Source organism: Sphaerodactylus townsendi, linkage group LG03 (genome assembly GCF_021028975.2).
Source record: "Sphaerodactylus townsendi isolate TG3544 linkage group LG03, MPM_Stown_v2.3, whole genome shotgun sequence".
Taxonomy (NCBI): domain Eukaryota; kingdom Metazoa; phylum Chordata; class Lepidosauria; order Squamata; family Sphaerodactylidae; genus Sphaerodactylus; species Sphaerodactylus townsendi.
The window spans coordinates 7005341-7033237 of record NC_059427.1 but is presented as its reverse complement, the minus strand read 5'-3'; the positions used below and the strand labels follow the sequence as shown (position 1 = coordinate 7033237).

Here is a 27897-nt window from a genome sequence, read left to right as displayed (position 1 = left end):
TCCTCCAGGTATTAGCTACCCCTCCTAATTTGGTATCATCTGCAAATTTGATTAACGTGCCCTCTATTCCATCATCCAAGTCATTGATTTTAAAAAATTGAATAGCAGTGGGCCCAAGACAGAACCCTGTGGCACTCCACTACTCACTTCTCTCCAGGATGAAAATGAGCCATTGATGAGCACTCTTTTTGTTCAGCCAGTCAACCAATTAAAAATCCATCTAACAGTTGCATTGTCTAGTGAAGTCCACATATTTCCTGCTTACTCACAAGAATATCACGGGGCACCTTGTCAAAGGCCTTACTAAAATCAAGGTATGTTGCATCCACAGTATTCCTTTCATCTACCAAGTTTGTCACTCTATCAAAAAAAGATATAAGATTAGTCTGGCATGACTTGTTTTTGAGAAACCCATGTTGATTTTCAGTGATCACATTATTCCCTTCCAAGTGCTTACAGACTTTCTCCTTAAAAATCTGCTCTAGAATCTTTCCTGGTGTAGATGTCAAGCTGCCTGGGCGGTAGTTGTTGTTTAGGTCCTCTTTTCCCCCTTTTTGAAGATGGGGACAACATTAGCTCTCCTCCAGTCCACTGGGACTTCTCCTGTTCTCCAGGAGTTCTCAAAGTGATTCTGAGATTATTTCTGTCAGTTCTTTTAATACCCTGGGATGTAGTTCATTGGGTCCTGGAGATTTGAATTCATTTAAAGTATTCAGGTATTCCTGCACTAGCTCTTTATTCTTTGCTGAATTTCCCCTACTGTATCTTCTGATCCATTTCCCCCAGTTGAACACTGTTTTTCTTTTGTGGAAAAAAACCGAGGCAAAGAAGATGTTGAGTAGTTCTGCTTTTTCCCTCTCCCCTGTTAGAATTTAAAAACATAAGAAAGAGCCTGCTGGATCAGACCAGAGTCATCTAGTCCAGCACTCTGCTACTCGCAGTGGCCCACCAGATGCCTTTGGGAGTTCACATGAAGGATGTGAAAGCAATGGCCTTCTGCTGCTGCTGCTCCTGAGCACCTGGTCTGCTAAGTCATTTGCAATATCGGGTGAAGGAGGATCAAGATTTTACCATCTTCTCCACGCAGTGACCCTATCATATCCCTTTTCTTCCTTTTGCTATGAACATAACCAAAAAAGCCCATTTTATTGTTTTTAAGATCTCTCACAAGTCTGATCTCATTGTGAGCTTTAGCTTTTCTGACTTTTTCCCTACCTGTCTTGGCTATTTGTTTGAATTCCTCTTCAGTAATTTCCCCCTTTTCCATTTCTTGTACATGTTCCTTTTATATCTTAGCTCACTTGAGAGTTCTTTAGACATCCATCCTGGTTTCCACCTCCTATTTTTTCTTCTCATTGGAACAGTTTGAAATTGTGCCTTCTGTTTTATTTTTTACAATAGATTAACACAGCTATCCCACTCCAATTGTTATGGAAGGAATATACTCTCGCCATCTTTTGTGTCTTTCCCAGGAAAGGGAATACAGTTCATACCTGATTTAAAAAAAGTCCACTGGTCATGTGAAGGAATGAGGAATCAAACCTGGTTCTCCAAATTAGTCCACCGCTCTTAACTGCTATACCATACTGGGTCTCAGTGACTCTAACTACACTCTCTCTGTATGTTGCAGTATTGATAGCATCATCCCACAAATGTCTGGGAATTGGGTTTCTGGTACAGAGCATGTCGGTTTCACAGGGCCCATAATAGACAGGGGCAGGGGATTTGAACCTGAGGATTATAAAACAAAATTATAAAATAAATTACAAAATTATAAAATGATATAAAATATAAAATATGTGATGCAGAGTAAATCACTGAAATGATGCAACTGATCAGCTGGACATTTAAAATGTGTCAACCCAATGTGGTATAAAGGAAAAGGACCAACTGAGTCAAATAAAACAAAAAGGTAAGTGCCACCATGGCGTATTGGTTAAGAGCAGCAGACTCTAATCTTGAGACCTGGCTTTGATTCCCACTGTGTCATGTGAGGCCTCTGGGTGATCTTGGGCCAGTCACAGTTCTCTCAGAACTCTCTCAACCCATGCAGAGTCAGGTAATGGCAAACCATTTCCCAACGTCTCTTGCTTTAAAACCCTACAGGGTCACTATAAGTCAGCTGCGACTTGACAGCATACACTCTTACACACAGAAGAGCTACATTAAGAAGTGCAACTACACCCAGGACTCCATGTCAGTTCAGTTCCCAAGGCACTAAGAACAGTGCATGGGGAAAGGACAGAAATGCAGGGATGGGTGAGAGAGAAGAAAATTCCTTCAACAACACAGTCAAGGAGGGGAGTTTTGTATACATTCTACAGTGGAAACCTAGGAATTTTAAGTAAAGGTGCAGTACAACATCCACATGTAGTTGAGGCAACCTGTCACCTCAGTGATGAAACTTCGTCCCACATGCCCAGACTTGGCAGTGGTCTCTTGGCTTGGCTCTCAGCTGACATTTCCAGACATTCAAGGGGGGAGGAGGTAGGAGAGCACCTACTAGTGGTCCATCTAGTCCAGCATCTGTTCATATAGAAGCCAATTGGAGGGTCAGCAGTCAGGGCATAATAGTCAAGGCCTTCCCTGATGTTGCTTCTTGACATGGATATTCAGAGGCTGACTGCCTCTGATGGTGGAAATTCCCTTTAGTCACCAAAGCTAGTGGCCATTGATAGACCTACCTGCCTTGAATCTGTCCAATCCTCTTTTAAAGCTATCTAAATCTCTGGCCATCATTATATTCTCTGACAGCAAATTCCGTATTTTTATTCACTCTCTGAATTCCCTTTGATCTGTCCTGAATGAATTGCCCATCATTCTCATTGGATGTCTCTTCCTGATGTATACAGGAAGATTCTCTGGGTCAAATGCCGGAGGGAAGGGAGAAATGGCCTGGGCATTGTAAGGAACAGAATTTTCAGGCATTGCTAAGGAAGGAATGTGGTTTTCCCAACATGGTTGAACTGTGGTTTCCACTGAAGGTAGAAAGTTAAGATAAAAAGGGTAAGGAAACGGATTATTTTAAACCAAACAAAAATGACAAGATTAGAGAGGAAAAGTTGCAAGAAGCGGGGAAACACAGAGACTAGGCCTTACTCCAAGTTCAAACTGGCAGTTACCTAAATATTTCTTGGAAAGGTGAGAATGAATTGGGGTTGGGGGAGGAGAGACAGAGACCCACAAGGTGTATCAGTGTATTTCTGAAGAACCGTCGCAAAATAAATCGGATTATTATGGGGAAGAGAACTAGAAAATGGAACTAATGTATGTTAAAGGATTGTAAATAAGAAACGAGACTGAGTTTGAGTGTTACTGGAACACATGAAAAAACTTTTTGCAGAGCCCCATCCAAGCCAAACACATTATCAGAACTTTAGAAACCGATGCAGTGACAGTACTGAGTCAAGGACACAGAGAAGGAATCTGAGAAACATGGGCCATAGCCTGAAGATGTAAATGTGATCACAATTAGACCTTGTGACAAAGGTTCAGTGATTTGCTTCTCTCTACGGAAGAAGACCCTTTGGTTGAGAAGTGAGCTTCAATTTAGGTGGCATATGTTTTTGGCTGTTCTCTGGTTCAGAATCAATATAATTATTGTAAGGGATCTGACAAATATTCTCCTGCTGGCATCCACTTGAAAACTGGGCTGTGTAACATTGCATGCCTGAATAATACATTGTGTATATCTGGATGCTGATTTTACCGTGGACTTCAAAGGCAGTCAACAATCTTCCCTAACCAAGAATTATTTCTTGAAGTCCAAGGGTGGGAGAAGAGTAAAACATCAGCACCAAAGCAACTGAAACAGAAAAAGATGAGGAACTCCAACTATTCTTTCAAAATGGGGGGAATGGAACTGGGGGCTCTTCCCAGGAATTGCCCGGGGAGCAGTGCAGGGGCATGTCACCAAATTAGCTCAGAAGGATGAACATGGTTTTTTCGTTTGTTCTTACAACGTCTGAAGATACAAAGCTGTATGAACCCATCAGGAAATTCAGGAAAGTTAAAATGTTGCAATGGGTATTTTCTGTAAGGACTGTGAAATTCTTAGAAAATGTGAGCTCTATGTTCATAGGCAGTGTATCCCTGTCAGGCGGGAGCCTGGCATTGGGGAAGCCTGTTTGCAACTTTCCATCCAGACTCTCCAAATAACAGTTGTAGATGTCCAAAAATAGGGACCCTGCCAACTGCTACTTGAGGACCATTTGCTGGTGGAAACATGGTTTTTAATTGGTTTCGAACTAAAAAGATTCCTTTTGTGTACTTGGAACGTTTGAAGATTCTAACATTTTCTTCCTTTCTGAAGGTAGCTGAGTAATGTATTGTTGAAGGCTTTCACAGCCAGAATCACTGGAGTGTTGCGGGGTTTCCAGGCTGTATGGCCATATTCCAGTAGCATTTTCTCCTGATGTTTTGCCTGCATCTGTGGCTGGCATCTTCAGAGGATCAGATCCTCTGAAAACACCAGCCACAGATGCAGGCAAAACATCAGAAGAAAATGCTTCTGGAACATGGCCATACAGCCCAGGAACCTCACAACACTCCAGTAGCTAAGTTATCCATCCCCAAGGAAACAGTCACTTAACTGGATACTAGGAGGCAAAGCTCAGTCACAGCAATATATCTAATAAAAAAACCTGATCTGATGTTTTCCATGACTTGGCTCCAGTTCAAACATGTTTTCCAAAATCACAAATTCTCTCCTGTGCAATAGTTTTACAAAAAAAATGCACATCTGTAAGTGAATTCTGATTTTCCCACATGAACTTTGGGACGGTTTCTAAAATGGTTTGGGTAGAAAGCATCTGGTTTGATGATCTATTTATGTGATAATGCAGACTTTGATGTGAAAATCTAGGATGTACCCAAAATTCTTCCCCACCTTTTTAGGACCATTTCAGGATTCATTGGATTTTTCTGTGACTGAGATTTTTTAATTGTTTTAGGTAGGTAACTGTGTTGGTCTGCAGTAGAAGAGCAAGATTTGACTCCAGTAGCACCTTAAAGACCAACAAAATTTCCAGGGTACAAGCTTTCGAGAGTCAATGTTCCCGTTTTTCAGATGAGCTTAATGATGATGTATACCTGAACGACTTCCCGTATCACAATCCCTCATATGCCTTCTCCTCTGCATGAATCCTTAAATGTTTGTTCAAGGCTGAGTTTTCACAAAAACCCTTGCTACACTCTGAACATGTGAAAGGTTTCTCCCCACTGTGGATTCTCAAGTGTTTCTTTAAGGTTGAGTTTTCAGAAAAGCTCTTATTGCACTCCAAACACGTAAAGGGCTTCTCCCCAGTGTGAATTCTCTGATGCCTCGTAAGGCCTCTGTTATTAAGGAAGCTCTTTCCACATTCAGAGCATCTGAAGGGCTTCTCCCCCGTGTGAATCTGCTGATGTTTGGAAAGTGAACTCTTCCCACGGAACTTCTTTCCACACACTGAGCAAACGAAAGGTTTCTCCCCTGTGTGAATTCTTTGATGTATGGTCAGTTCATCCCTCTGATTGAAACGTTTCCCACACTCAGCGCATTTAAAAGGCCTCTCTCCTGTGTGGATCCTTTGGTGCCTTGTAAGGTCGGCATTATTCACAAAACCCCTGCTGCACTCAGGACATTCATATGGTTTCTCCCCAGTGTGGATTCTCTGATGTCGTCGAAGGTTTGAACGAACACTGAAGCTTTTTCCACACTGTGGGCATTTATATGGTTTTTCCCCTGTGTGAATCCTTTTGTGTAGTGTAAGGTGTGTGTTGCAACTGAAGCTCTTCCCACATTGCATGCACAGATATGGTTTCTCCCCTGTGTGGATTCGCTGATGCGTAGTCAGTTTGTTTCTCTGACGGAAGCTCTTCCCGCACTCTGAGCATTTGAATGGCTTTTCCCCGGTGTGGACTGTCCAGTGGTTATTAAATTTGGATTGAATGTTGAAGCATTTTCCACACACAGGACACTGGATCTGTCCCTTTGCTATGTCTACTTGCTCTTGAATTAGGGCTAAGTGGATCTCACCACCCTGAGAAGCAGAAGATTTGTTCCAGCTCCTTTCACTGTTTTCTTGTTTCTGTTCTTCCTCCTCTTCAGATTGGCCAACTGTAAATGCGTCTCCTTCATTCTCCCTCCTCCAACCCACACCTGATAATAGAGAAAGAGAGACCTGAAAAATAAGGTTGCCAACACGCGGGCAGAACCCAGAGATCTCCTGAAATTACATCTGAACTGATATCAGTTCCCCTAGAGAAAATTACTGCTTTGTAGGGTGGACTCCCAGGCATTATACCCTACTGATGGCTTCCTCTCCCCAACCCTTCCCCTCCCCAGGCTCTAGCCACAAAATCTCCAGGAGTTTCCCATCCTGGAGTTGGTAACCCTACTGGTAAGACCCTCTGGTGGAAACGGACCTACAAAGTTAGTAACTCCCAGTTACCAGCTTTTCTGGCCTATAATTGTACTTCTTTGTTTAAATGTCTATGTATTTGAAATGTTTAAATATTTGAAGGGATGCCATGTTGAAGATGGAGCAAGCTTGTTTTCTGCTGCCTCAGAGACTAGGACATGGAGTAATGGATTCAAGGTGCTGGAAAAGAGATTCCACCTAAACATTAGGAAGAACTTTCGGACTGTCAGGCCTGTTCAACAGTGGAGTTCACTGCCTCGGAGAGTGGTGGAGTCTCCTTCTTTGGAGGTTTTTAAATAGAGGCTGGATGAACATATGTCGGCAGTGCTTGAGTGTGTGTTCCTGTATGGCAGGGGGTGGGACTTGATGGCCCTTGGGTTCCGTTCCAACTCTACGATTCTACGATTCTTGATTAATAGCCTAAGATATTGCCCAAAACCCAAAGTACGCTTGCATCTTGCAGAAAAAGTTGGTGGACTGAAGGGGAATGGGAGGAGAAGGAGGGTATGGCTGAGAGGTTGCAACTGGCCAAAGGTCATGAACAAGTTCCATAGCAGAGCAGGGATTCCACCTTGGTCTTCCAGAATCCTAGTCTGACCCTCTAATCACTACATGAACACAGGCAACTTCTCATGCGGAATCAGACCATTGGTCTACAGGTTTACTCCAACTGACAGTGACCCTCTAGGGTCTTAGGAAGAGGCAAAGGTCTTTCTCATCACCTACTGCCTGGCCCTTTTTAACAAACAAAGATGCTAGGGATTGAACATGGGACCTTCTGCATATCAAGTAGGTAATCTCCCACTGAGCCATGCCTCCCTCCCTTGAGTACATGTAACACTGTCTCTCTTGCTTTTTAATTAAATTTTTATTAGTACTTAGTCTTTACATTACCAAAACCACACAAAGAGAAACTGACTGAAGTACAAGGGACATATTCCATAAGGACTCCCAGTTTCTTCTGCACTGAATATTAACATGAAAAGTAATTTTTTACCACTTGGTCACTAATCACCTGGATAAAATTGGATCTTCTGAGCTACTACAAATAAAAATCTCATTTTCCTCTATTGGTTCTTCTTTTAATAATCCTTAACCTTCACACTGGCTGCCAATCCATTTATTGGCCTTACAGGATATCTTGCTCCACTATTACTTCAAGGATTTCTATGCTTCCTCTGGAGTTCTTTCACCAGCCTGCTGCTGTAGGACAGGGGACCACCAGAAACAGATGATGAAGAAGAAGAGTTTGGATTTATACTGCACTTTTCTCTATTGTAAGGAGTCTCAAAGCGGCTTACAAAACTCCCTCCCTTCCTCTCCCCACAACAGACACTTTGTGATGCTGTTTGTGGTGCTCAGAGAGTTGAGGCAGAACTATGACTAGCCCAAGGTCAGTGCAGGAGCAGGGAAACAAATCCAGATCAACAGATTAAAGTCTGCCACTCACGTGGAGGCGTAGGGAATCAAATCCAGTTCTCCAGATTAAAGTCCACTACACTATGCTGGAGTCAGAGTTATGCTGAGGAGAGAGACAATTGGTAAAAGTGGCTCCCCCTTCTCTTAGAAGGAATTTTCTTAGTCTGGAGAAGAGGAAGTTGAAGGGGGACATGATGTCTCTTGTTAAGTATTTGAAGGGTGTCTCTTAGAGGAGGACAGGGAACTGTTCCTGTTGGCAGCAGAGGATAAGACTTGCAATAAAGGATATAAATTACAGGAGGAAAGTTACCAGATGGACATTAGGAAAAAAGTTTTACAGTGAGAGTTGTTCAGCAGTGGAACCAGCTGCCTGGGGAGGTGGTGAGCTCCCTCGTTCTGGCAGTCTTCAAGCAGTGACTGGACAAACACTTGTCCTGGATATTCTAGGCTGATCCTAAATTGAGCAGAGGGCTGAACTAGATGGGCTGCATGGCCCCTTCCAACTCCATGATTCTAAAAGCCCCTCCCCACAACTCCCCCTCCCCAGGCAACTGATTCATCAGGGAGGAGGGGAATCCCATGCAAAACAGGCCGCCTGTCTAGCTTTCTCTCTCAAGTTCACATGTCATTTCTTTCTCTGCCTACCTCCAATCCCTCCCTGGTCTCAGAACCTGGAGTGGGACCACTACTAACTTGACTGATTGGGGGGGAAAGCAGAAAATCTTACCCAGAGAGGCCACCATCTCATAATTCTCCTCCATCACTTCCCCATACAAGGCCCTTTGGCCTCGATTCAGCAGTTCCCACTCCTCCTCGGTGAAGCATACCACCACCTCCTTGAAGGACACCAGACTCTGAAAAGAAGAAGACATCTTCTCCTCAGTGATGAAAACATACTTTCCCTTCTGACAGCAAACCACAAGCATGGCTACATTCAGGTGTCTGGATAGTCTTCTGAAAGACTGAATCTTTTCTAAGGGGAAATCACAACCTTCCCAGAGGGCAGATTTGACAGAAGGAAAGAGAAATATTTGGGGGCACAGAGTACCAAGGTTGCCCCCTTCCCACCACCCCACCATCCCCTCCTTACCAGATCTAATTGGCCAGAAGCTGTTTCCTCCATATACGGAACAGGAGAAAATTTGGACCTTATCGTTGATGCTATTCCATTGTCTGCATAGGGGAAGAAAAGTGGAGAAGATGTTGCATTCTTTATTTACATACTGTATTTTTATTGTGTACAGTTCAGTTTTTTAATACTGATCCCCAGCACCAGCAGCTGGAATTCCATAGTAGACTGTCTTTGAATAGGTTCCATTCAGCCTCCATGGTGGAAACATACATCAGTCCATCAATTTGTCTCACCCCTTTCAAAGTCCTTATGACTTTCAAAATATCCTGGAGCAGAATCTCTCATCTAGGCCAGGCTCTGAGGCCATCCATCATGGTCTCATCTATAGAGCTGTCAACTCCAGGCTAGGAAATTCTTGGATATTTAGGGGTGGAGTCTAGGGAGGAACCTCAGTGGGGTATAATGCCACATCATTCCCCCTCCAATGCATCCATTTTCTCCAGGTGAATTAATATCTGCAGTCTGGAGATCAGCCATAATTCTAGGAGGTCTCCAGGCCCTGTCTGGAGAATGGCAATCTTAATTTTTTGGGATTCAATGGTATTAAAACACCATCTGTGGCTAGGATTTTTTTTTAATTGTAAAATTACCACTCTCCCAAAGGGTCTTGTGGATTAATCCCCCAAGGCCAACCTAAACAATTCTGAGTTGCATGCCCTGCAGAAAGTGAACTAGTCCAGCAGGGTACAGCTGACACCTGACAGTGCCTTCCATGATGTAGGGGCCACAACTGAGAAGGCTCTTCCCCTGCAGGCAACTAACCAAGCCATCCTGAAGTCAGGCACCTGCAAGAGGCCCCTTAGAGGATGACCAAAGGGAGCTTGGGGAGTTGAAATGGGAAAGGTGATCCCACAGGTGTGAGGTTCCCAGCACTACTTTAACACTGGACAGAAAACATGAAGCAATCCTATTTTTGAAGCATGAAGAAGTCTAAAGGCAGTCTACAGATGCCAAGCGTTCTTTAAAAGGAGAAATGAAGTGAAAATGAGTCCTGCCGGTCCTTACCCAATGAGGTGGCATCTTGGTCATGCTTCGCTACAATCCCCCTAGAAGGCAGGTTCTTTTCAGTGTCCAAAGGAACCTCCTGTACCTGTGTGAAACCAGTGACCAAGTCAGCTAAAAGATCCTATGATTGAAAGAGCTGTCAGGATCCCAGTTAGGCAAAAAAAATCAATAAAAGAGAGGCAGATGCACACAAATAGCACAAGAATTTCCTTTTGTGGGTCACTTTGAGGAAAGGCTGGGACTGGTAGTGAAAAATTCCATCAAGTCACAGCTGACTTATGGCAACCCTGCAGGGCCTTCAAGGCAAGAGATGTCCAGAGGAGCAGCAGTGGCATAGGAGGTTAAGAGCTCGTGTATCTAATTTGGAGGAACCGGGTTTGATTCCCCGCTCTGCCGCCTGAGCTGTGGAGGCTTATCTGGGGAATTCAGATTAGCCTGTACACTCCCACACATGCCAGCTGGGTGACCTTGGGCTAGTCACAGCTTCTCGGAGCTCTCTCAGCCCCACCTACCTCACAGGGTGTTTGTTGTGAGGGGGGAAGGGCAAGGAGATTGTAAGCCCCTTTGAGTCTCCTGCAGGAGAGAAAGGGGGGATATAAATCCAAACTCTTCTTCTTCTTCAGATGTGGTTTGACATGGTCTGACTCTAAGTAGCAAGTACAAACCAAGGCTAACTCTGCTTAGCTTCTGAGATCTGATGAGATCCAGCTTGCCGGGGTTTTCCATGTCAGGGTTAGGCTGGGATTGTGTGTGTATGTGTACATTGGCATCAAGTTGGGGGCTTCAAGGCAAGTGATTAAGCAGAGGTGATTTGCCACTGCCTTCCTCTGCAGAGTCTTCCTTGGTGATCTCCCTTCCAAGTACTGACCCAACTTAGCTTCTGAGATCTGATGAGACTCAGGTGAGGGACTACAGATGGGAAATTTTAGAACATCCCCGTTCATGTCTCGTACCCCACGAATTTCCTGGATTAAACCCTCTTACCTGCTCTTCCAAGTACGTATTTTCTGCCTGGCTCAGGAGGAAGCCTTCTGCCAGGGCCACCGCCTGGGAACTGGTCTCTGGCCTACATTCCCGGACCCAGTTCTTCATCTCTGGGGGCAGGATGGCCAGGAACTGCTCCAGGATCACCAAGTCCAGCATCTCTTTCTTGGTGTGCCTTTCTGGCTTCAGCCATTGATCACAAAGATAGTAGAGTTGGCTGCAAACCTCTCGTGGCCCCTTGGCCTCCTGGTAAGGGAGGTGTCTGAATTGCTGGTACTGTAGATCTGGGCTGGGGACTTCTTCAGCTTGGATTTTCAGCAGGGTTCCTTCCCAGAAATCCCCACTGCTCCCCACCCAAAGGCCATTGCGGTCTTTGCAGGCTTCAGGCTCTGCCAAGTCTTCCTTTTTTATAGTTTCCTCCAAGGAAGCCCCCCAAAGAGCTCCCAAATATTTTTTTCCTTTGGCCATATTTTGTTTGGCAGGCAGAGTGTCTGATTTAATGGAATCCTTGCCAAGATCTTTATCCCAACTGTTCAGGTTTGCAGCCACCAAAGATGAGTTGTCAGCTTCTCTCCCACGTCCTGCCCCTGTGGGAGAGGCAATGAAAGACTCAGTCCCAAAGACAAATTACAAACTTGGAACCTTATTGAGGAAAGGGAGACCAGACGGAGGACTCCAGACACACTGTCTTCTCTGTTATTCCGTCCTCTATTCTCTCCCTCTCTGCCTTTCCTTGACACATCTCATAAATTCCTCTGCTTTCCCCTCCAAAAAGGCTTCCATTTGCACACTGGCCACTCTGTTCATCCATACATAATCAGTGACAACTGTCAAGTCATAACCAGCATGGTGCAAACAACCAGAGTGGTGTAGTGATGAGAGAATTGTCTGGGGAACTAGATTAGCCTGTGCACTCCAGCACAAGCCAGCTGGGTGACCTTGGGCTACTCACAGCTTTTCAGAGCTCTCTTAGCCCCACCCACCTCACAGGGTGTTTGTTGTGGTGGGGAAGGGAAAGGAGATTATAAGCCCCTTTGAGTCTCCTACAGGAGAGAAAGGGGGGATATAAACCCAAACTCTTCTTCTTCTCTTCTTCCTCACCCCAAGTGTTCCTTGGAGGTCTTCAACCAAGTACCAACCCTCCTGAGCTTCTGAGATCTGACAAGATCAGGCGATACCATACTGATCCATATTAATCACTGGATAGATGTGTATGTGATTTTTAAAAATGGACTTAGTTAGTGTGCATGGTGTGCATGTAAAGTATGTATACATACACACACACAAAATAAAGTCTCCAAGACAGTGAACATTAAGGATACAATTTTTAAGTCTTCATAATGTTTACCACCTTGGGGGCCCTATTTGAGTGAAAATTAGCTTGGCTGTGGCTAGGAATGGATAGGATATAAATAAAATAAAGACATGTTTTAAATAAATAGATTAAGGGTAGTTTCAAGCCAGTGGGACATAAATGTCACCGGCCTTAAATTTTGACACCTGGAATCTGCTGGAGTTATCTCTTGGCTCAGCAGAGGAAAGAGGGTCTTAATTTAGGAATACCAAAAAGTCAACTGCCTGGACACCCTCTCTATGGGGCAGAATGGACAGGGCCGGCACAGCTTTGCCAATTGCAAGTCGGGACATTCCTGGAGATTTGGGGAATGGAGCCTGGAACGGAAGAGGTTTGGAAGAGAAGGGACTTCAGCAGGGGTGGCATGCCATGGAATCCACGCTGCATAGTATGTTTTTCCCCCTGGGGAATTGATTTCTGTCACCTGGAGATCATTTGTAACTCTGGGAGATCACTAAGTCTCACCTGGAGTGTTGGCAACCCTAGCGGGCTGTTTCCTCCCAACGCCTCCACCTCCCAAACTACAGCCCCTCCCTGCACTCCTCCCACTCCATTCCTCTCTTTGGGCATTGAGGCTGTCCTCCATTTCATCCCCCCTCCCCTCCCCACTGCAGTCCCTCTACCCAAAAGAATCTCCAATAGGCCAAATGCATGTAAAACTCACCAGATCTTGCAGTGGGAAAAATCAATGGGTGGTGGGGAGGGGGGGAAGGGGAGTGGAGCAGGAAGCAGCTACTCTAGCCTTTGAGACTCTCTCGTTTGACTGTGATTGGAGTGTTGGATGGGAAGTCCTGAAGGGGAGGGGTATAGTAAAGGCATCCTTAGGCGCTCTTTCAGAAGTAACTCGGTGGTATTAACCACTTGGAAGCTGGATGATTTTGGGGAGCTGGTGATCGGGAAAATGTTTATTGACTCATGGGGTTGCCAGCTCTATGTCCAGGAACTACATCTGATTACAAAAATGGGAAAAAGATGATTTCTTAGATGAAGAAAAAATAGAAAGAATAATGGATAGTATGAAGAAGATAAAGATTGAAAAATATGTGGAATTAGAAAGAAAGGTTATACTAAAATGGTACAGAACCCCAACACAGCTAGCCTATATGATTAAAGGATTAAGCCCAAAGTGTTGGCATTGTGGAGAAAAAGGAGCATATTATATACATATGTGGATAGAATGCAAAGAAGTGAAAAAGTTTTGGGAGAACATTTTTTAAAATATATAGAACTACTGGTAAAAGTAAAAATTGATGTAAATAAAGGAATTATTAATTGTGGGGATAATAAGACGACATTAGGAGTGAATAGAAGGTTGGAACCAATGTATAAAATAATGATTAGGAGCAGCACCACGCCAGAAAAAGTTGGCGTTGGGCTGGAAAGATTTAAAAAAATGGACAGTTTCAAGATAGTTGGAATATATATGGGAACAAATACAGCTAGAGATATTTGAAAGACTGGCAAAAAATATTTTATGGAAAGAAAAAATAGAAGATATTAAGAAGATATGGACAGTGTATAAAGAATGGATTGAAGAAGCCGGATTTAACGAAGAGCCATGGAATAAGAGAATAAGAAGAATGAACCTCCTGCTGCTTGCATGAAAAAATTAATAAAGCGAAGGGGGGGAGGGGGGTGAAAATGGAAAAAATGTATAGATGAAAGAAAAATATTAAATGTAACAAATGTATGAATACTCTATACAATAAAAAATTATCCAAAAAAAAAAAAAGGAACTACATCTGATCTCCGGACAACAGAGATCACTTTCCTGGAAGAAAATGGCTGCTTTGAAGTTTGGCTCCCCAATCTTTGAAGTTTGGCTCTCCCAAAAGATCTCCAGGAATTTCCCTACCTACAGCTGGTAACCCTATGGTTCCGTTACCTTTTTGATCCTTATTTACCAAAATCCCGTTTTTGACTTCCTTCCCACTTGAAAGGTTCCTTAGGGTTTCTCTTTTTAATGTGTCAGATTTTAATCCCACACGTTCTCAAAATAGTCCAGAGGCGCAGAACAGCCATGCTTCATTTCCCACTTTCTCCTCAAAATAGGAGAAGATAGATATTCAGTGTCAGTGACTATGGCACAAACCCGCTGAGGTCATCCCAGTGGTAATCGGCACCCTGAGTGCCATTCTGAAAACACTAGGGCTGCACTTGAAACACCTTCAGATTGACAAAATCAACATTTGTCATATTCAAAAGGCAGTCCTGCTGGGATCTGCATAGATATTATGCTGATACATTACAACATCCTAGGCCTCTGGGTGAGGCTCCAATTGTAATGAAAGTCCAACCAGCTAAAGAACTGGCAACTGTAATAGTAAACAAAATTAAATAATAATAAAGAAATAAGCAAGCTTTCATGTGGACTGGGAATCACAAAGGGAAATCCCATCCAATCACGAAAGTAATCATTTATTTATTAAAATATTCAAATTCCACCTTCCCTTGTGGCTCAAGACGGCTTACAAATCACAAAAAAAGCATCATGGTTTCAAACATACAAAACAACATTTCAGAAAAACCTTCTTTTCTCAAAAGTTTCCTACACCCTGTGAAAAGCCCTGGCAAATACAATGGCCTGGCAGCGCATCCTGCAAACTTCTAGACAGCAGTGCCCTCACGTTCTCGGGGACCCCTTTCCACAAAGTGAGGGCTATAAATGAGAAGGCATTGGGCTCCAGCTGATGACATGCAGGCAACCTTAAGCAGAGGAGCAGCCAGCAGTAGCAGCTTGGGAGGAGATGGTCCTTCAGATAAGTGGGTCCTAGATCTTAAAGGTCATAGTCAGAACTTTAAACTGAAGTAAGAAACAATCCAGCAGGCAACCTAGCTGTCGAGCAGACACAGATCAACAGAATCGAACACACGCACCTCCAGTCCCTATTGGGCAGTAAGAGGCTGCTTTAGTAACCCCTTCGGCACTCTCAGAAATTAGTAACCACTTCTAGAGAAGTGGTGAGAACTGGTTGGATCCCACCTTATGATACATTCAGTGGTGGGATCCAAAAATTCTAATAACAGGTTCCGATGGTGGTGGGATTCAAACAATGGCGCCGTCGCACACACGCACCTCCAGTCCCTATTGGGCAGGGAGGTTGCTTTAGTAACCCCTTCTCGGCACTCAGAAAAAATTAGTAACCACTTCTAGAGAAGTGGTGAGAACTGGTTGGATCCCACCTCTGGGTACATTCCCCTTAGCCCTTTACAACACAGGCTGCTGCGTTCTGGACCACCTGCTGTTACTAAGTTATCTTCAAGGGCAGCACAATGCCACAATGTGTTACAGTGGTCAAACTGCAAGATTACAAAACCATGGGTCATTGTGGCCAGATTGGCTGAGTCTAACACAGGAGAGAGTTGGTGAACCAGAGGCAGCTGGTAGAAGGCCCTCTTGGCCAGAGCAGCAACCTGCTTTTCAAATAGCAAATACTACAAACATAATAGATAAAACTAATCAATTTTAAAAGCTTCATCAACACCCAGTAAAAATTCTTCTGATGTGCAATGATGCTGGACAGCTACTGTGGATATACTGAATTATGTTCTCCCTTGGTCTGACTCCTGCCTGCTCTTTAGGAAAACCATGAGGTGCAAAGAAGATGAAGTAACAGTTGCTGTAATCCATTGGCTACAGTCTTTGACAAAAACATTGTTTTTGTTTATAACTGCCTGGCCGACTGTAAAGATTACAGAAATCTTTGATTCATTCATCAAGGCTGGTAGGGTCCAGATGCGTATCTAGGGAAAATGTAGCCCGGCGTAAAATCTGAGTTTCTCACACACACACCCCGCCCATGGGCAGCCACCCTCACCCACCAAATAAAAAAAATTGCACCAGGTCATCAGGGAAGGAGGAGTGTGGGAGGCAATTTTCCACCCCACACGTAACTAAATGGCCACAGTCCAGGGACATTTGATTCCATGTCCCCCGGGCGGTACGCTCCTGGTAGGGTCTCTTCCTCAAACACATCAGCGTTTTAATGAGTTCACCAGAAAAGGGACAGCCATGTCTGTGCAAAACATGAAACCAGAATATTGGGTGGCTTAATTCAGATTCTGGTATTAGATTTTCATAGACATCAGGGGAGGGGGTGTGGCTAAGTGGTAGAACATCCACTTGGCAAGAAAAGTCCCAGGTTCAGCTGGAGATGCTGACTGATTGACCAAGGGTCTGTCTCAGTAGACAGTCACTTCATCTGTTCTTGCCGAAATGTAACCGTGAATGCCCAATGGAGCAAGCAAAATTCTATGCCTTTTTCCTGACCCAGAATTCTAATGTCCATATGGAAGGGATAGGGTTGAGAAGAGTTGCACCTCACAAACCAACAAGATTTTCAGTGTAAGCTACCTTTGCCAAGAACTTTGACTCTCAAAAGCTTATATCCTAAAAATCTTGTTATTCCTACTACAGCTACCCTCCAAAACAAGCTGCATGTCATGTACCATCTACCAGAGATTCCCATTATAATGCCTGCAGACACCATGTCACCAGCCAAGGGATTTTTCTGGAACCCGCTGACTTCTTCCCTTTCCCAACCCAAAGAACTGTTTCTGGCTTTCCTACACCTCATTGCAGTGGGAAGGGCTTCAAAAGACCTCAGAAGGCATTTGAAAATAGCTGCCCCTGTCATCGGAAGGATATTTGGCTTGGGGATCTCCTAACCATGGCAGCTATTTTGTGACTGTTCCCTCACCATGGCTGCCATTTTGTGACTCATCTCTGCTTTTGCGGGGGCCATGCTGGAGTGGCACCCTTCCTTCTTCTCAAAATTTCTAAAATGTCCACGGACTCAACAAGTTTGAGGACACTTGCCCTGTATCATACTGTGCTGCCGGCAGATGCTTGAAAGGACATGGCCAGAGTACAAGCGGGCAGTAAGTAAGGCATAGTCAAAACAGTCCAGAGTCAGGGCAAGGCAAGGGCGTGGTCAAGGCAGTTCAAAGTCAAGGCACAGGCAGATCAGGCAGGCTTGCTGACAGATGGAGGTCAAAGGAAGACCAGGCATGTGGAACTTAACAGGAAGTACACTCATTGCATCCAGGCAGAGCCAAGAACAAGGCAGGGTTTATATAAAAGGTCCCAGATAATGAGGCTGGTATCCTGCAAGAGTTCATTCCTTCTCAAATGCCTTCATCTGGCAGAGCCTTCTGCCGTACCTTGCAGGAATGCAAGCACTTCTCCTTGGATTATGCAGCTGTAGCCTTTGTCTTTGCCTCCTTTGATCAGCTGACTCATTATTTAGCTCTTCTGAGATTCTTGAGGGCTCTTCAGCTACACAGCATCAGGTTCTGCCTGAGCTTGCAAGAAATGGTTTAGAACTGGCTCTGATGCTTGCATTTCCTTGCAAGGAGCCAGCTCTGAATGCACAGTGCCTCCAGGCTCTATATCAGAGTCCTCAGTGCCCAGGGGCTAAAATAAAAGGATAATGTTATTCTGCAGTTATATAAATATATGTTCATACGTATAAGCACCTCAGGTGTTATGGAAGTCTGCAGTGGTGTCAAAATGGTCAAGTTCCTTGGCATGTACAAACAGTAAGTGGAACATAAAAAACTTCAGAAAGATCAGTCAAACCCATAGCAAGCATAAAAATATAAAGACAATTGTGTGTCACCAAATTGCAGCTGACTCCAGGACCCAGAAAAAAAAAAAGAGCAGAGGTGGTTTGCCAATGCCTGCCTTCATGTAGCAACCCCAGTTTTCCTTGGTAGTCTTCCACCCAAGTAATAACCATGGCTAACTTTGCTTAGCTTCCAAGCTCTGATGAGATCAGGCTCGGCTGTGCTGTCAGGTTGCTGGGTAATAAATGCATACCATGTAAGCGATCATAGTGCACCAGTACTTTTAGATCTAGGCAAGTTTTGACTGAGTGAGATCTCCTTTGCTTGTTGGCAGTCTTGATTCATTAACCCTTTAAAATATTATTATTATTAAGCACACTTTCTGCAAAGAAGGGGAGAAAGTAATTGTTCAAAAACAAGCTATTGTCAACACACTGCCTGCATATCTGGGCTTGTGTCTGTCCCCATCTTGTGGAAAGTCTACCTCCAATTTCAAAACAGGATTGACTTCTGCAGGCAGTGAAGAATTCTTCTTTTTCTCTAAGCAGTTCACTGCATTGGCAGCCACTGGAAAACATTACTACCAATGCAAAAACCCAGAACAAGATAAACAAATAAGGTAACTCCAATGACTCCTGCTTTAATCCTCAGCATCTGTTCCAAATTCACTTACAGTGCAAACGTAGGCAAAGTTACTCCCGACTAAGCTTATTTAAATGATTGGCCTTAGACTGGAATAATTGTGCATGGTACAGAATAGTTGGTGTTATTTGCTTAGTGAGAGGTTCAGTCAGGGAAAGGATATGGCTCAGTGATAGAACACTAGCTTTGTATGCAAGAGATCCAAGATTCAGGTGCCAGATTTCCTGGTATGGCTAGTTAAAATAAAAATGTAACTGTTGAGGGACAAGTTGTTGTTCTCAAGGTTGGGAAAACTCTTAGATCTGTGCACCATCTGAACTTCTTTCCATGTACTGAACATTTCTAGGATCCCCCTTCCTCCCCATGTGAACACTTCAATGTGAAGGCAGCATTTTTGCCTCTGCCTGAACACTTCACCCTCTGGTCATTCAAACAATTCTTCCCCTGTGAGAACTTGTGGATGCTTCATAAGAGCCGAACTATCTGAAAACCGCACACCAAAGTCTGGACATTTGTATGGTTTTTTCCCTGTGTGGACTCTCTTATGTCGTGTCAGTGCAGAATTCTTAATGAAACCCTTCCCACATTCGGAACATTTAAAGGGTTTCTCCCCGGTGTGGATTCTCTGATGCGTCGTCAGGGTTGTGCTACGGGTGAAGTTCTTGCCACACTCAAAGCATTCATAGGGGTTTTTCCCCATGTGCATCATTTCATGTGCAGTACTGTACACCTTCTGACTGAAACTCATCCCACAGATGGAACACTGATATGGCTTCTCACCTGTGTGGATTCTCTGGTGGGATAGAAGCCTGTGGTTCCATAGGAAACTTTTCCCGCACTCCAGGCATTTGTGTGGTTTCTCCCCAGTGTGGATGGTTCGATGGGAGGCCAGGTATGAACTCTGGCTAAAGCTCTTTCCACACTCAGGGCATTTATATGGCTTGTCCCCTGTGTGGATTCTCAGATGCGATGTGAGATCTGTCCGGTCTCTGAAACTCTTCCCACACTGCAAGCATTTGTATGGCTTGTCCCCTGTGTGGATCCCTTGGTGCCTGATCAGTTTATCTCTCCGGCTGAAGCTTTTCCCACACTCTAGGCAAGTGTAGGGCTTCTCCCCAGTGTGGATCCCTTGATGTCTGATTAGTTTTTCCCTCTGGCTGAAACCTTTCCCACACTCTAAGCATTTGAACAGCTTTTCCTCTGTATGGGTCCTCCAGTGAGCATGAAGATCTGCCTTGCAGCTGAAGCATTCACCACACAGAAGACATTTGCTCCTTTCCTCTTCTTTCTCAGATGTGTCTTGGGCTAAGATTTCATGGGAGATGCTGCTCAGAGGAGTGGAAGATGCATTTGTCTTCTCTATTTCTGTCTCCATGCTCTTCTCTTCCCCTCCTCTGCTGCTGATTCTTACCCCTGAGTTTCTGGGGGATTCGTTTTTCCTCTTTCTCTTGCCTCCCTCTCCTGACAAGAGAGAGAAACTATAAGCAAAGATTTATATACAATCCAAAACAGTTCCCAAATCACCACATAGGAAGTTCAGGCAGTAGCAAAGGCCATCTGGCTGTCCTCAACTAGAACTAGAGCCCTTTGGTTGTGGCCCCTGCCTGGTGGAATTGTTTGTGAAGTGAGATCTAGACCATAAATGATTTGCAAGAGAGAGATGTTCGACCAGGCCACAGTTTTCTACTTGGGTAGTTGATAGTTATTGTACTCCTCCCCACCCCCCGAGCTCTATATTGTGTTCATTTTGCTTGTGATTAAATCTCGGGAGACTGTTTTGTTGTATTATTAAATGCCATCATGTTGTAGTTAAGTATATTTATACTTCTGGTTTTTAATAGTTTTAAATTACTTTCATTGTATTTATGCTGTGAGCTCCCCTGAGCTCTGCTATGCCCAGTAGTACAGCATCTGCTTGCCATGCAGTAGGTCCAGGTTAAATCACCTCATTTCAAAGGAGGAGGCAGCAGGAGGCGAGAAAGACCTCTGCCTGAGGCCCTGGAGAGCCACTGCCATCTAAGTGGACAGCACTGGTCTTGATGGACCAAGGGTCTGATTCAGAATAAGGAAGGCTCATCTTCCTTGCAAAACACATTGTACACCCAACACAACTTAACTTTCTCACCAGTCAAGAGCACTTCTACCCTCTCTAGCTCAAGCTTCAGTTTGTTTGCTCATATTCAGACTCTCCCTGTTATCAGATGGCCATTACATGAAAGAATGAAGCTGCCTTATATTGATGATGAAGAAGAAGAGTTTGGATTTATACCCCACCTTTCTCTCCTGTAAGGAGATTCAAGGTGGCTTAGAAGCTCCTTTCCCTTCCTGTCCCCACAACAGACACCTTGTCAGGTAGGTGGGCCTGAGAGTGTTCTGAAGAACTGTGACTAGCCCAAGGTCACCCAGCAGGAATGTAGGAGGAGTAGGAAATCAAACCCAGTTCTCCAGATTAAAATCCACCTGCTCTTAACCACTACACCATACTGGCTGATCAGACCCTTCATCCATCACAGTGAGTACTGTCAACTTAGACTGGTAGGAGAGCTCTCCAAAGTCTCAGATAGAGGTTTTTCACATCACCTTCTGCTGGGTCCTTTAACCGGAGATCCTTCTGCATGCCAAGTAGATGCTCTATCACTGAGTCATGGTTGTTGGGCACTTCTACAGGAAGGAAACAGGGAGGGTTACCTAGAGAAGCCATGGTCCCATAATTCTCCACCATGATTTCCCTGTGCAGAGCCCGTTGGCCCGGATCCAGCAGTGCCCACTCCTCCTTGGTGAAGCATACCACCACCTCCTCAAATGAGACGGGATCCTGAAAGAAGAAATAAATATGTTTTCTTCACAGAGACTGTATTGGCTCTAACCCTTCTGATTGCAGTTCAAAAATACGGTGAAATTGACCGTTCTCTCTTGTGATCCCAGTGACAGTTACTGCCTCCCCTGAAGGACAGTTTCAGGTGGACAGACACATTGCTCTGCCATAAAAGAGCAAAGTTTGTGTCCAGTAGCCCCTTAACATCAAAAAAGGATATAAGATTTCAAGGGTTGAAGTTCCCTTTATCAGATAATCAGCTTTCACTCTCAGAAGTGTATAACCAGGAAATCATCGATCTTTAAGGTGCCACTGGACTCCAACTTTGCTCTTTCCAGAGGTACATTCTGATAGAGGGAAAGGGAGATGTTTGGGGGACTGAGACACCTAGGCTATCCCCTGCCTGTCACCCCAAGGATCCCCCTGTTACCTGATATGGCTGCACCAAAGCTGTTTCAACTCCATCACAAAGGGTAGGACATTCAGCGCTTAAAGCTGGTCTCAATCTGTCACCTGTTGGGTAGGAAAAGGCAGAAAGATGATGTTTTATTCATCAGATAAGTACTATATGTTTATTAACCCTGGCCTGAATGGCCCAGGCTAGACCAGTCTTATGAGACCTTGGAAGCCAAGCAGTCAATTTACAGTGATGCTGTAGGATTTTCAAGGCAAGAGACATTCGGACATGGTTTGACCTTGCCTGCCTCTACCTAGAAATCCTGGATTTCCCATCCAAAGTCACTGCATCTCAAAAAGGACATTGCAGATCTGAAAAAAGTACCAAAGAGCACAACCAAGATCATAGAACAGAATCATAGAATCATAGAGTTGGAAGAGACCACAAGAGCCATCAAGTCCAACCCCCTGCAATGCAGGAACACCCAATCAAAACATTCCTTCAGATGACTATCCAGCCTCTCTTTAAAAACCTCCAAAGAAGGAGACTCTACCACACTCTGAGGTAGTGAATTCCACTGACAAACAGCCCTTACTGTCAGGAAGTTTTTCCTGACGTTTAGGCGGGCTGGGTGGGTTTGGAGTACCTTCTCCACGAGGGAAGGGTGAAGACCCTGAGATTTTTTGGTTTAGAAAAGAGACAATTAAGTATATTTGTGCGTGTCCGGGACATGTGTACATGATAGAGGCTTATAAAATTATATAAGGGATGGACAGAGTTGACAAAGAAAACTTTTTCTCCCTCCAAAAATACTCGAACTCAAGAGCATCCAATGAAGCTGATGGGCAGTAGATTCAGGACAGACACAAGGAAATATTTGTTTACTTGGGTATTAACTGCCAGGGGATGTAGCAACGACCACAAGCATAGATAGTTTTAAAAGGCAATTGGACAGATTCTCAGAGGAGAGGTCTATCAGTGGCTGCTGGCCATGGTAACTAAGGAGAACTCACATATTCAGAGGCAGCAAATCTCTGAACCCCAGTGCCCAGGAGACAACATTGGGGAAAGGCCTCTCTGACCTATTACTGGACCTCCAGAAGAACAGGTGTGTGAGATGGACCTCCAGAAGAACATTGTGTGAGATGGACTGCTGGTCGGATCCAGAAGCGTTCCTAAGTTTTTAAAGCACTGCTTAGATTCAGAATCGGGCTAAACTAGACCATCCAGGTCAGGACCCTTCTAGTTTAATCTCCGCCAAGTGGTTTTTTTGGTCCCAGTTTCAGTTGTCTCTCTGGACTCTAAAGCAATCACTTTTTAAAGTGTGAGAGAAGCTGGATGTGCAAGCCTCCCGTAAGTTCAAGGGAACATACCAGAGTTACCCTGGATTTCGGGGACAGGAAGGAGAGAGAAACCATATTGAAACATGTGGAATTGATCCTTACCCAGTGAGACAACAGCGTCTCGGGCACCCTCCTGCACGACCCACCTCAATGGCAGACTCTGGCTGGCATCTGATGGAATGCTCTCTGGCTGGCATCTGATGGAATGACAAGCGGTCACATCTGATGAGAGGCCCTGCACCAGAGAAAATGTAAGAGTATCTCTAAGAGTGAATAGGAAGAGCAATTAAAAACAGTAGAAGTCTGGAAGTTTTATTTTATGTTCCTGATTTAGAAAATTACACATGAACAAATATAACACTAAAAACCAGAGAGGTAAGTTAATATAACTGGAGGTACACCAAATAAAACAAAAATTCTTGACTTGTGGGAACCCAATAATAAAAGGAGACAGAGAAATCTCCTTGGGGAGGGAATTCCAAAATTTTGGGGCCACAACCAAGGAGGCTGTTCTTGTGTTATTACGATGTGCCTACCCTTGGATGGATGGGACCGTCCATAAGCAAAGTTTCCAGAAATGACCAGAGTGGATGGGTAAGTTCATATTTACAAAATGTATATGCCACTTTTCTGCCCTCATAAGGGCCGCCAAAAAAGATACACATTAAACCACATCTTAACCATTAAAACCAACAAAACCATAGTTTAAAAAGACCTTAAATAGACACACAAGAACAACATTGAGCAGAAAGAAGGTCCTCTCCATGGGATATTTCTAGAAAAGATTGGGATACTGGTGAAGTTTGGACCCCCGTTCCTTCCTCAAAACATTAACCCTGCAGATTTCCTGAATGAAATTCCCTCACCTGCTCTTCCTGCTTTTTCCCCTCTGCCTGCTTCAGGATGAAACCTTCTGCCAGGGCCACTGCCTGAGAACAGGTTTCTGGACGGCTTTCTTGGACCCAGCTATAGATCTCTGAGGGCAGGACAGCCAGGAACTGCTCCAGGATCACCAGGTCCAGGATTTGTTTTTTTGTGTATTGTTCTGGCTTCAGCCACAGACAGCAAAGAGAATGTAGCTGGTTGCAAACCTCACGGGGCCCTTCCATTTCCTGATAGCGGAACTGCCGGAAGTGCAGGCGCTGTGTGTCAGAGCTGACTGCCTCCTCTCCTGGAAATGTCCGCATGCTTCTTTCCCAGAATCCCCCACTTCTTCCATCTTGGGTGTCATCAGGCAGTTGGGCTTCTCCAGGGCAAGTGGATTCTTTCTCTTCTGTCTTCAATCCCTGCTCCAGAGCAGCTTCCAGAAGGGCCCAACAGTCCCCTCCCACTGTCGACATATTCTTTCTTGATCCAACTAGAACACACGAACAGATGATCAGCAGCAACTCTCTGAAGTTTCAGGCTCTTTCACATGACAACCTGATCCTTAATGGAGATGCTGGGGATCAAACCTGGGACCATCTGCATGTCAAGCAGAAGATCTTCCACTGAGCCATGGCTCTCAAGGAGGGAATGCCCAAGTCGAGTGAACCAACCTGTGACTTTCAGTATTGCAGTTCAAAACCAAAGCGGGAGGTTCTAGGTTGCACATTGTTTACTTCCCTAGCACAAAAGGCAGACATTTTAGGACATCAGAAGAGCCTGGTTGGATCAGATCATTGGTCCATCTACTCTAGCTTCCTCTCTCACACAAAGACCAGCCAGTTACTACAGAGTAGCACAACAATGCATAGATGCTGAGGCCTTCTCTCAATATTGCCTCCTGGTACTGGCATTCAGACTGACTGCCTCTGAATATGGAAGTTTCCTTTAATCTCGATGGCTAGTAATTGTAGATGGACACCTTCACAAATGTAACTCTTCTGATACCATTTTAAAATTCAAAATCAAAAACTCAAAAAATCAAAAATTCAAAATCAAAAACATCTCCCTTTTATTTTATTCTGCCATTCTTGCAAACAGCCTCTTTTATAGTTGTCTTTTGTCTGTCATGGTCTTCCAGCAGCCCAGCATGGGAGGGAGAGAAAGGCTCCCTAATAAATTCCATAAAGGAAGTTTCAGAGGATAGCAGTGTTGGCCTGCAGTATAATAGTTATATTTTAGTCCAGTAGCAGCTTAGAGTTGCCTGTTGGTCTCTAAGATGCTACTGGACTGGAATCTAACAGCTCATACATTTTGTAGCAGAGGAAGGATTTGAACCTGGACCAGCATGGTGTAGGGATTAGGAGCGGCGGACTTTAATCTGGAGAACCCAGGTTTGATTCCCCATTCCTCCACATGGACTCTAATCTGGTGAACTAGATTTGTTTCCCCACCTCTACACATGAAGCCTGCTGGGCGACTTTGGTCTAGTCACAGTTCTCCCGGAACTCTCTCAGCCCCATCTATCTTACAGGGTGCCTGTTGTGTAGGGAGGATGGGAAAGGAGTTTGTAAGCCCCCTTGAGTCTCCTTACAAGAAAGAAAGGGGGAGCGGTATCAGTTCAAACTCTTCTTCTTCTCCCCCATCTCTGATTGATTTCCTACTCTCTGCATTCATTTGAATCCTCCTTTCACAAGAGGTTCCCTTACAACCCCCTCCTCAGAATTCCTCAGCCAGAACCCCTTACTGCCCCCATCTGCTTCTTTACAGTACAAAAGTAAACTATCTTAAATCAGATTATCTGCTATCTAAACTCAAAGGATGAATACGCTTCACTTTGTAGAAAAGCAGAGATGCTACCAGATTGGGTGCCACTGAAACAGCTCAAAGGGGTTATTTTAGGAGGTTGTCTCCCTTTGGGGTAAATTGGGGGAGAGCTTGATCATCCCCACCCAGCAGACCCCCCCTTATTACACTTCCAATCACACTTGGCCAATAAAGATTCTATTCTATTCTATTCTATTCTATTCTATTCTATTCTATTCTATTCTATTAACTGGGCCCGAAGACCGACCCCCGACCCCCATTTTTAAAATTGCTTTTCTTGCATTTTCATCCCCGGGACGCCCCAGCTCTCGCAAATGAATTTGCAACTCACCAGATCCTCCCTGGGAAAATCTTGTCTCTTGCCCCTCCTCCCTCCAGCGTGGGAAGAGGTCGGGCGTACCGAGCAGGAAGGTGCCTCTCTAGCAATGGCGGAATTGTTCGTGTTAACTCTTACCCGGGCTGTTGGTCGGCTGTAGTTGGAGCTGCAGCTGAGCATGGAAGTTTTCTTCCCTCTACACCCGAGATGGCGTTGCCAACTCCGACCTGGAAAATTTCTGAAGATTGATGTGGAGGTGGGGATCCAGGGAAGAGTTTCCCCTAGAACCTCTGGTATACCATGGAGCTTGCCCTCTAAAACTGCTGTTTTCACCCAGAAAACTAATTTTCCATCATATCCATCAACTAATTTTCCATCATATCTCATGACCTAAAATGGACACCTAATATCAAAAATGTCATCAAAAAAGCACAACAAAGAATGTTCTTTCTGCGCCAACTCAGGAAGCTCAAACTGCCCAAGGAGCTGCTGATACAGTTCTACAGAGGAATCATTGAGTCTGTCATCTGCACCTCTATAACTGTGTGGTTTGGTTCTGCAACCCAACAAGATCGACACAGACTTCAGAGAATAATCAGAACTGCAGAAAAAACAATTGCTGCTAACCTGCCTTCCATTGAGGACCTGTATACTGCACGGGTCAAAAAAAGGGCTGTGAAAATATTTACTGACCCCTCGCATCCTGGACATAAACTGTTTCAACTCTTACCCTCTAAACGTCGCTACAGAGCACTGCACACCAAGACAACTAGACATAAGAACAGTTTTTTCCCGAATGCCATCACTCTGTTAAACAAATAATTCCCTCGATAATGTCAAACTATTTATTATATATTTATTATATAATTACTGCACTACTTTTCATCATTCACAATACCCATCTCCCTCCTCAATTATGACTGTATGAAGCTATAGCGCTGTGCTTTGACATTTCGATTTTATTTTATGATTTTTACATTTTATGTTTTTAATACTATTGATTGTTTCCTGATTGCTTACTAGACCTATATGACAATCATTAAGTGCTGTACCTTATGATTCTTGACAAATGTATTTTCTTTTATGTACACTGAGAGCATATGCACCGGAGACAAATTCCTTGTGTGTCCAATCACACTTGGCCAATAAAGATTCTATTCTATTCTATTCTATTCTATTCTATTCTATTCTATTCTATTCTAATTTCAGTAGTCTGGAGATGTAGTCTGGGAAAACTGCAGGCTCTAAATAGCTTAGGGTTGGCAATCAGATGTACTTTTCCAGAGGGACACAAACGCACAATTATGGTTTTTCTGTGTGACATAAATATCCATCAGTTTCAAGCGGCCTGGCCTCTGTCCCGCCTTAAATATGGCAGCTGGACCAAATCTCATCCATCTGGGATTGACAGTTTGACATCCAGAGCTTGCCCAGATGGGAACTAAAAAAATGGAAGGGAAACCAACCGTACAGTTACCCCCAGGGCCCGTGCATTCACACACACCACACAATGTTTTAGCACTTATTTATATTTATTTAATATCTGTGTACTTGTTTCCCGCCCATCACTGGAGTCCAGCTCCAAAGCCTGCCTGTTCAGTGGCCAGAACTGCCTCTCTACTCATTCATTCAAATAAATTTATTCAGGTGTTTAATAGGCTAACTGCCCTGCAATTTGATTGGCCTTTCCTGTCTCCTTTTTTGTAAAGTGTGGAATTACTATAGCCGTACCCTATTTATTGGGGATTTGGCCTGTTTCATCTATATAGGTGAATAATGAGACTAGGAAGGTGCCCGCCAGCCCTTATTTAGTTTTAAAAGTTCCAGAGA

General features: G+C 44.2%; 2 protein-coding genes across 7 annotated transcripts in view; both read right to left on the bottom strand.

Annotated features, from left to right (window-relative positions):
- The window catches only part of LOC125429276 (zinc finger protein 420-like), a 30991-nt gene extending 6128 nt beyond the window's left edge, over window positions 1-24863 (bottom strand). The window contains exons 1-10 of the mRNA XM_048490236.1: window positions 23927-24863; window positions 23163-23295; window positions 21751-21833; window positions 21194-21320; window positions 18938-19966; window positions 10942-11528; window positions 9958-10042; window positions 8911-8993; window positions 8548-8674; window positions 5092-6139 (exon numbers count right to left, since the gene is read on the bottom strand). Coding sequence (XP_048346193.1) covers window positions 5109-6139; window positions 8548-8674; window positions 8911-8993; window positions 9958-10042; window positions 10942-11528; window positions 18938-19966; window positions 21194-21320; window positions 21751-21833; window positions 23163-23295; window positions 23927-24400 — 3759 coding nt within the window. The 5' untranslated portion in view covers window positions 24401-24863 and the 3' untranslated portion in view covers window positions 5092-5108. The remainder of the gene's footprint in view (window positions 1-5091; window positions 6140-8547; window positions 8675-8910; window positions 8994-9957; window positions 10043-10941; window positions 11529-18937; window positions 19967-21193; window positions 21321-21750; window positions 21834-23162; window positions 23296-23926) is intronic.
- The window catches only part of LOC125428526 (zinc finger protein 420-like), an 815993-nt gene that overhangs the window by 452438 nt on the left and 335658 nt on the right, over window positions 1-27897 (bottom strand). The window lies entirely within an intron of this gene.